General features: G+C 44.4%; 1 protein-coding gene across 1 annotated transcript; it reads left to right on the top strand.

Annotated features, from left to right (window-relative positions):
- Positions 1 to 233: 233 nt before the first annotated feature.
- On the top strand, positions 234 to 7,768 carry slc25a33 (solute carrier family 25 member 33). Its single transcript, XM_028992812.1, has 7 exons — positions 234 to 379; positions 2,245 to 2,418; positions 4,121 to 4,198; positions 5,296 to 5,396; positions 5,511 to 5,577; positions 6,145 to 6,425; positions 6,890 to 7,768. The coding sequence occupies exons 1-7, from the start codon at positions 339 to 341 to the stop codon at positions 7,090 to 7,092; spliced, it is 945 nt and encodes a 314-aa protein (XP_028848645.1). The 5' UTR covers positions 234 to 338; the 3' UTR covers positions 7,093 to 7,768.
- The last annotated feature ends 95 nt before the right edge of the window (positions 7,769 to 7,863 follow it).

Raw genomic sequence — 7,863 nt, 5'->3', positions numbered from 1 at the left:
TGGCTCTAACTATGTGGACGACATTTGGCGCTCAGATGACTGTGACAGAAAATAGCCCGGCATTCGCCACTGGCCCACGCGGCGCTCTCCTGCTTGCGACAGTAATTATTTTATGTCCACCCCCTCTCTGGTCGCTCGTCCTACTCCTACGTCACAGACAACGCCCCCGGACCGGCCTCTCTGACGTCACCGCGTCCCCGCGCGCGAGCCTGGAGTCTGCGCAGTGCGGCGCAGAGGCGAAACGGAGCGGTGCGAGCCGGGCGGCCTGGCAGAAGCCGCACTGCGCGTCGGCGACACGTTCTTCCGAAGCCCCGGCGCACTACGATGAGCGTTTAGCGATGGCGCAGAAGGACACGCTGCTGCACCTCTTTGCCGGGGGGTAAGTTCCGCCGGCGCGTCACCGGCGGCGGTCGTCGGCCGAACCATGTGGCGCTTCTGCGGCTACAAGCCGTCAAGTTTTCTTCCCCGCGGTGCCACCATCTTCTCGGCTCGAATATACTTACGCGTTTCCCCGGGTGATGCGACCGCGTACCACATGTCCTACGTTCGCTTGACTTTATTATTATTATTATTATTTTAAGAGCCGGTTTCATGTAGCCGGTGATCGAGTTTAGTGTTCTTCACATTCATCCAAAAGGGACATTCATTTAGCTAATCCGATTCCCTGAGATATCGGTTAATGGGATTTACAATTAATGCAAGTTCATACTTTTAATCTCGGCCAGGTGACACTAGGGCGTCCAGACCAGAACATCGGCACGTGTGTGACATCAGCAGCCGTGCGGCTCTCCCTGCTCCTGAGGCCACATAATAATAATACTAGAAATACATTTGAACAATGTATTATTTGAACAATGTACATATTATTTTCAGGTAGTTAGAACCATATACATATATTTACTAACACTTTCATCCCGGCGCCAATGCGGCTACGGCGCAATATTTTTAGCCAATGGAGCATAATTTTCAACGTGTTCGCACATTTCCAACGATCCACGCGTAATTCCTTCCTAAAATACCGAGCGAGACGTCCAATAAATGCGTTTGTCTCTGTGCTGGCGCAACGCGGCGGGATGGGCTGCGAGGATAAAGCCGCGCTCCCATTGGCCGTCGGACTGGTCACGTGACGTTACGCCCGCCCTCTTCCTGGTCTCCAAGGGCACGGGCCTGGTTTTACGTAACCTTCTCATCAAAGTGAGTGGCACGTGAAAATGGCTGCTTGGACTCTTAATTGTACATGAGAGAAGGATTTGCACACATGTTGAAACATCGAGTTTATTTCATACCCCATTTGTAAAAATGTTCCTATTAATGTTTTTTATTTCTCACGAAGCTTAGTGGTCTGCATGTGGGAAATGTGAATTTGATGTCATTAAAAAAAGTAAAATGATGATTGTAATTGTGCTTAGTAAGCTGACACTATTGTTAAATGAACATAATTAAACGTTGTAGGGCTTGAATATCTGGTTTGGACACCGCTGTTGCTTTGAATGATAAGAAAGGACGTGCAAGGACTGGGTCATGGCAGGTTAGCCGAATAGTTTAACGCCACGTGCCGGCTGCGAAACAAAGCCCTGCCTCGCTCGGCCTTTTTTAAGAGGGAAGTGGTCATGTGCACCCTTGAGTTTTGGCAGCGGGGCGCCAACGCGACCCCCCGAAGGAACGTCTGTGTTCTGGATCGTTTTGATCTGTTGGGACGACCTTCCCCGTGTGCGGACGGGCCGTCATACGTCATCTGATGCATTCAGTTGTTCGTCTAATCTATTGAGTCGGATTGGGTCAGACTGGGGTTGTAGTTCACGCCTGCCAAACTCCTAACAATCTGCAGTGGTTTGTGCTTCCTTGTGAAAATACAAAAATTTTGTTGTAACTACTACACACTACTGACTTTTTTTTTTTTTTTTTTTTTTTGCGCCTTAAATTGTTAACCTCTTTCTGGTTCTAGTGCAGTAGTTTCCAGGTAAACATGGCCACCCTCATGGTCTCCCGAATTGATCCCTGCTTGCGTGCGTCAGATGTCGCACATTTACACAGTTCGAGTTTACTTTTCCTGACTTGTGATTAACCTGTGTCGGGTGGGGGTGGAAAGTAACGTGATTTTGTTCAAACCAGATCTGCTGACTTGCTTCTTTCGCTAATTGTAATGGATGTGTGTACTTTTACTTAAAATTATTATAATATAATCTTATAATTTTGCTTAAGGTAGATTCTCTCATTAATGACGCTGACGCTGTCATTTTTCAGATGTGGTGGTACAGTTGGTGCCATTATGACCTGCCCACTGGAGGTGTTGAAGACACGGCTGCAGTCGTCGGGGATCACGCTGCGGCCCGTCTTTCATGTGCAGCTGGGCACCGTGAGTGGTGCCGGGGTCATCAGGCCCGGCGCTGTTACGCCCGGACTGCTCCAGGTCCTACGGTGAGTTGGTTGTAGTGCATTGAAGTGATATGCAGCACCGCAATAAAATGTGTCCTCTATGTTTAACCCATCACCTTTAGTGGGCTGCCATGAAAGGTGCCCGGGGGAGCAGTGTGTGGGGGACGGTACCTTGTTCTAGGGGACCTCAGTGGCACCTTGGCAGTTTGGGGATATATTTGTCTATATTTGCCTGTGTGTGCGTTAGAAATGCATTTGAATAACTATTTGTTTAAGAGCAAAATCAACAGACGGAAGAACTACGTAAAGTAGTTTTATCACAGTGCCTGCTGCTGTCGCTCTATCAAAGTCCAGCAGGGTTACATAAGTCCTGGTCCGTGCTCTGCCGCAGGGGCTGTGCGGCTTTAACATGCCTATTTTTGGCCGCTAGAACGCTAGCAGCAGCAGACGGCTAGAGGAGGTCACGCAAGGGAAGTTGTGGTGTTTGTTGCAGTATCAAATGAATGCCTCTGAGAACAGGGTGTCTCCAGGGTGCGGACCATGTGACGCCCCTACCCCCGAATTGCCTGGTTTATGCTGGATGGGACGTTTCCTCTTTCAGGGAGTTTTAATAAGTTGATTGCAGATGTTTCCTCTTTGTTATCTCCCAATGCAGAGAGATGCGTGACTGCAACTTATGCAGCACCTCACTGGACGAGTTCTTCCCTTGTAGAGCTATGGCAAACAAGGCCTTATTAATATCATTTTTTTAAACCAATACCTATTGACAGTGGTGCCCTAGCGGTTAACACCCAATAATATGAAGGCTGAGGGTTTGAATCCCGGTCTGCCAAGGTGCCACTGAGCAAAGCACTGTCCCCACACACTGCTCCCCTGGCGCCTGTCATGGCTGCCAACTGCTCACCAAGGGTAATGGTGAAATACAGAGGACATGTTTCGTTGTGTCACCATGTGCTGTGCTGCAGTGTTTCACCATTTCATGTTGCCCAGTTTTCACTGCTGGTACATTTACAGCATTTATCAGACGCCCTTATCCAGATCGATTACAGTAGTTACAGGGACAGTCCCCCCCTGGAGCAAGTTAGAGTTAAGTGTCTTGCTCAGGGACACAATGGTAGTAAGTGGGTCTTCTGGTCCATAGGCGAGTGTGTTACCCTGCCCAGTTGGCAGCTGGTAGTTGTTAATGATTTGAAGCACTATACAACAGCAGTGTTTTCTCATGAGCAGGTATACTTTGTGATAGCTTTCAAAGGGAATGATCTTTACTACCTGTTAAAGTAATAATAGTGTTGCCACAGTAATGCCTAATGTTTCACTTTTCTCTCACACTGTATGCGTTTGTGTCTAGCTGCGGGTTCCAGATTTTCTTTTGCTAATAATAAGCAAGTCACTGAACTCTGAGGACAGTTCATGGCCTTCAGGGAGGCAAACTGGATGGATCCTGTCACCACAGATGGCTGATGGCTTTAACATGTGCACTTGATAACATAAAGATGGCTATTAATTGCTGAAAGCTGATGGTTCTTTTACAAAATGTATTTTCATAATGTCAAAAATGTCATCAGTGTCACTTGTGTAATACCTCACTTGTCAAGTTTAATGGGCTACAGAATAATATTTATTAATTCTTATCTATATGAGCTGAAAGCACAGCTGTAACAAAAAAACAATGGCAAAAACATAACCAAGTTATCACTGCACTGACTGTTCTGTATTGTTTCTTTCTTTTTTTTTCTTGGATTAGGTCCATTCTTGAAAAGGAGGGGCCGAGATCACTTTTCCGAGGGCTGGGTCCAAATCTTGTTGGGGTGGCTCCCTCAAGGTAATTCCGAGTGTTTTGACCCATCAGTGGTTCTCAGAAAACATTGCTGCCATTGTTAGAACTTCCTTATGGGAAACCATAGTAACCACCTTTTACCTCTGCCGATCATGCTCTGTCTTTGTCTTTAAACATTCTGGTAACTTAAGAAATAGCCGTTTATTGTAGGCACTTGGCTATGGTTTTGGATTCGGGGAGTTTTAATAAGTTGATTGCTGACAACGCCCATTCAGTACTGTTCATAATCAAGCATTAGTAAAGCATTCCTGTAAAATTCTAAACTAAAAGTGCATCTCAGAACAAAGTTCACAAGAGTAAACTAAACCAAGTATTCTGTAGTTCTTTATCCTCCTGAGAGAGAGAGAGAAAGAGAGAGATAAATAAATATATGGTGGATGAATATATATCACATTTTATAAAATGTTGAGCTCTTTCTATTTTTTTTTTTATAGTGCAATACACAATAGTATGTTGGAACTGAATTATAATTTTGACATGAAACCCTGTACATCGTATGTACATAATTCTTTTCATTTTTTTTTTTTTTATTATTTAAACTGATGTCTGTGATGTGCTGTTTAGTGTATTTATGGCAGCCCTTTTGGAATCAAGTGCTGAGTTGAATAACAGTGAAACTTTTCTGTAAGATTCTAAAGTACACCACAGAGCAGTGCAATGCCTTCTTTCATCTAGACTCAGCATTTTTGTTTTTTGCTTGTTCTTTAAAGTGATATTGTTTGCTGCCTAGCATAGCTTGCTAAAGTAGTGATTTTTATTCCAGCGTCATGGGAAGGTACCACAAACAGGATGGTGACGTGCCTTTAGTCTGATTTAATCCAAATTAAGGGCTCCACCCGAGTATATCATTTCACAGTCGCTGGTTTCTCGGCTGGATCGGACTGTTATTCCTCAGAGGGAGACCCAGCTGCTCTCTGGGTACATTGTGTTGGTCTGAAACAGGCTGTTCCTGAAGCACATCAAAGAATGAAAGCGATACAGTGCCAGTTGCATAAACCTGGTGTGCCTGCTGTTTTAATAATGCATGCTCTCTCTCTCTCTCTCTTTTGTTTCTGTTCCTCCCATCCCCTGTGACCCCGCAGAGCCATTTATTTTGCTGCCTATTCCAAATCAAAAGAGACATTCAATGGCATCTTTGTGCCTAACAGTGGAGCTGTGCACATGTCGTCCGCCGGTTTTGCAGGTGGGTTCCGCAGCCCCTTTCACCCTTCATGAAGTCACCCGTCTCCACATCATAGATATGATGAGGGAAGTAGTTTTTTTTTTTTTTTCACAACAGTTGCTTGCTTCTTCGCAGCTTTTGTTACAAACAGCCTAATGAACCCGATTTGGATGGTTAAGACACGGATGCAGCTGGAGAAGAAGTAGGTCCTGTTTTTTACCTTGTATTCCTTTATCTGTAGAGCGCATTTAGCCAAATGGATGTGAGCAGGCAAAGCTCCTCGTAACCTGAACTTCTGGGGACAGTGTTAAACCCATTACAGACCATTGCGTTTATATGGCATGATCGCGAGCATGTGACCAGCCCTGAATTTTTTATATATATATATATCTCAACCTTGATATGCTAGGAGGTGTGGAGGGGGTAGGTTATATTTACACGCCAGAGCACACAGGCCAGGGGACTCCAGAGAGGTCGGGTGAGAAAAGTATGTCAGGCCTGAATATCATTTCCTGCGGCCTTGAAATGAAACACCCACCACTCCTCCTGTCAATCATGAAGCATCAGTGAACGGTCATAAGTAACTTTGTGTCAGTTGAAGGGTAACCGGTACTGTTGTGCTGTACTGAATATATGGGGGTTGAATGATGGGCCACTTTTAGACTAAATATGCTGTGGAATTTTTTTTTTTTTTTTTTTTTTTTTTTAAAAACACCACAAATTGTGATACGCTTAAACATATATAATATTATGTCTTCATCTTGTGTAGGGCGAGGGGAGAGAAGAAGATGAACGCCCTGCAGTGCGCGCGCTATGTTTACAGAACGGAAGGGGTGCGAGGTTTCTATCGGGGCCTGACTGCTTCGTATGCTGGCATCTCGGAAACCATGATCTGCTTCCTCATCTATGAGACGCTAAAGAAACAATTGGCAGAAAGCAGGTTCACTTCTGCCAGCACGGAAGCAGACAAAGGTGCATCTGACTTCCTGGGTCTCATGATGGCTGCAGCTTTCGCTAAAGGCTGTGCCTCCTGCATAGCATATCCTCATGGTAAGCCCCACCTCCTGCTGTATTACAGATGATACTTTGACTGTGCTGCTCAGACATGCCGTTCATAAAAACGGCAATATAATGACGGGGGGGTTTACCATACCAGCACTGTCACTCTCATGGCGTACTACAGGCATTTCCAATTTTCCATATAGTTGTCATTAATGAGCAGTGGTTTAATTGAAAACTTATGGCCAATGACAACCGTTGCTGTTGGTTTTTGACTGTAATGTATGGAGCAGTTGTTATGTTTCTTTAAATAATTTAATATGGCTAAATTATATTTAAAGAGATTTGGCCTGGACTCCCACTAGCAGGTACAGCACTGGAAGTCACCATGTTCTAATGTATAAATATGGATCTTTTCTGAACCTTTCATTAGCACCAATTAAACATTTGTTCCTATCAGTGATACTTCTAAGAATCCTCCTTCTCACTGCTTCCTCTTTCAACTTTTTGTACAGAGGTCATCCGGACGCGGCTCAGAGAAGAGGGTAGCAAGTACAAGTATTTCTTCCAGACGGCTCGGCTGGTGGCAGTGGAGGAGGGCTATGCTGCGTTTTACAGAGGACTCATTCCACAGCTCATTAGACAGATCCCCAACACCGCCATCGTCTTGTCCACTTACGAGCTCATCGTCCATCTGCTGGGGGAACCTTCCAAATAGGGACATGGCTGGGCTGTGGGAAGGGGCGGGAGTGCTTGGGTGAAAACAGAGATGGTCAACACTGCACAAGACCTGGACTGGATTCTTTCGTGACTTACTGACTTAACTGGTTTCTGCTTGAGTGCAATGCTGGTTTGGGAGGGGAAAAAAAAATCCAAAGACAACAGCTTTTCCTTTTTGTTATGATTTATCATTATGTAGGATTCATAAGATCAGCGCTTACATCCTAAGCACGCTTTTCATATGAGAGAATGTGGTACACAATGAAAGCATTCATGCTGGTGAAATTTCACGCACCATTTGTACAGCGAGACCTCATCTGTAAACACAGAGCTATTAAGTTAACTAGACTATAATTTATTTTTAAGTGTAGAAGTTTTTTTTTTTTTTTTTTTCATATACACTGTTCTTTCTCTTGTCAGTTCACCCAACAGTTAAAATGCATATCTGCAGATCAGATACAAATACATACTAGCTCTGCAACTTTCTGATTAGTTATGTCTTCTGTGGAGGTCTAGAGTTCAACCAAGTTGTTTGACCCCAACTGGTCATATAATTCAATTTATGTTTACATTTCAGTAGTTTGCCCGAGTAAATAGTTATCTTTTACAACAAAAAAAAAGGACCTAAAGGCATATTTAACCGAAGGTTTAATAAAAATGCGCTCTTCAGTTTATTTTCTTGTCTGCTGCTGGCATAGACCCATTTTTTTTTTTTTTTTACTTTACAAAACAACTTGTTCCTGTCACGGGTGGGGATTCTCACTTGCCG

The sequence above is a fragment of the Denticeps clupeoides genome, chromosome 10 (assembly GCF_900700375.1).
Source record: "Denticeps clupeoides chromosome 10, fDenClu1.1, whole genome shotgun sequence".
NCBI classification, from domain to species: domain Eukaryota; kingdom Metazoa; phylum Chordata; class Actinopteri; order Clupeiformes; family Denticipitidae; genus Denticeps; species Denticeps clupeoides.
Note: the sequence above shows the minus strand (reverse complement) of the source record. Positions and strands in the feature narration are given on the sequence as shown.

What these genes read in the sequence shown, in the direction of transcription:
- slc25a33 (XM_028992812.1), top strand. Translation starts at nt 339, where the DNA reads ATGGCGCAGAAGGACACGCTGCTGCACCTCTTTGCCGGGGG. An exon ending in CTGCACCTCTTTGCCGGGGG is followed by an intron (nt 380 to 2,244) that starts GTAAGTTCCGCC and finishes GTCATTTTTCAG; the next exon opens with ATGTGGTGGTACAGTTGGTG. An exon ending in GGACTGCTCCAGGTCCTACG is followed by an intron (nt 2,419 to 4,120) that starts GTGAGTTGGTTG and finishes TTCTTGGATTAG; the next exon opens with GTCCATTCTTGAAAAGGAGG.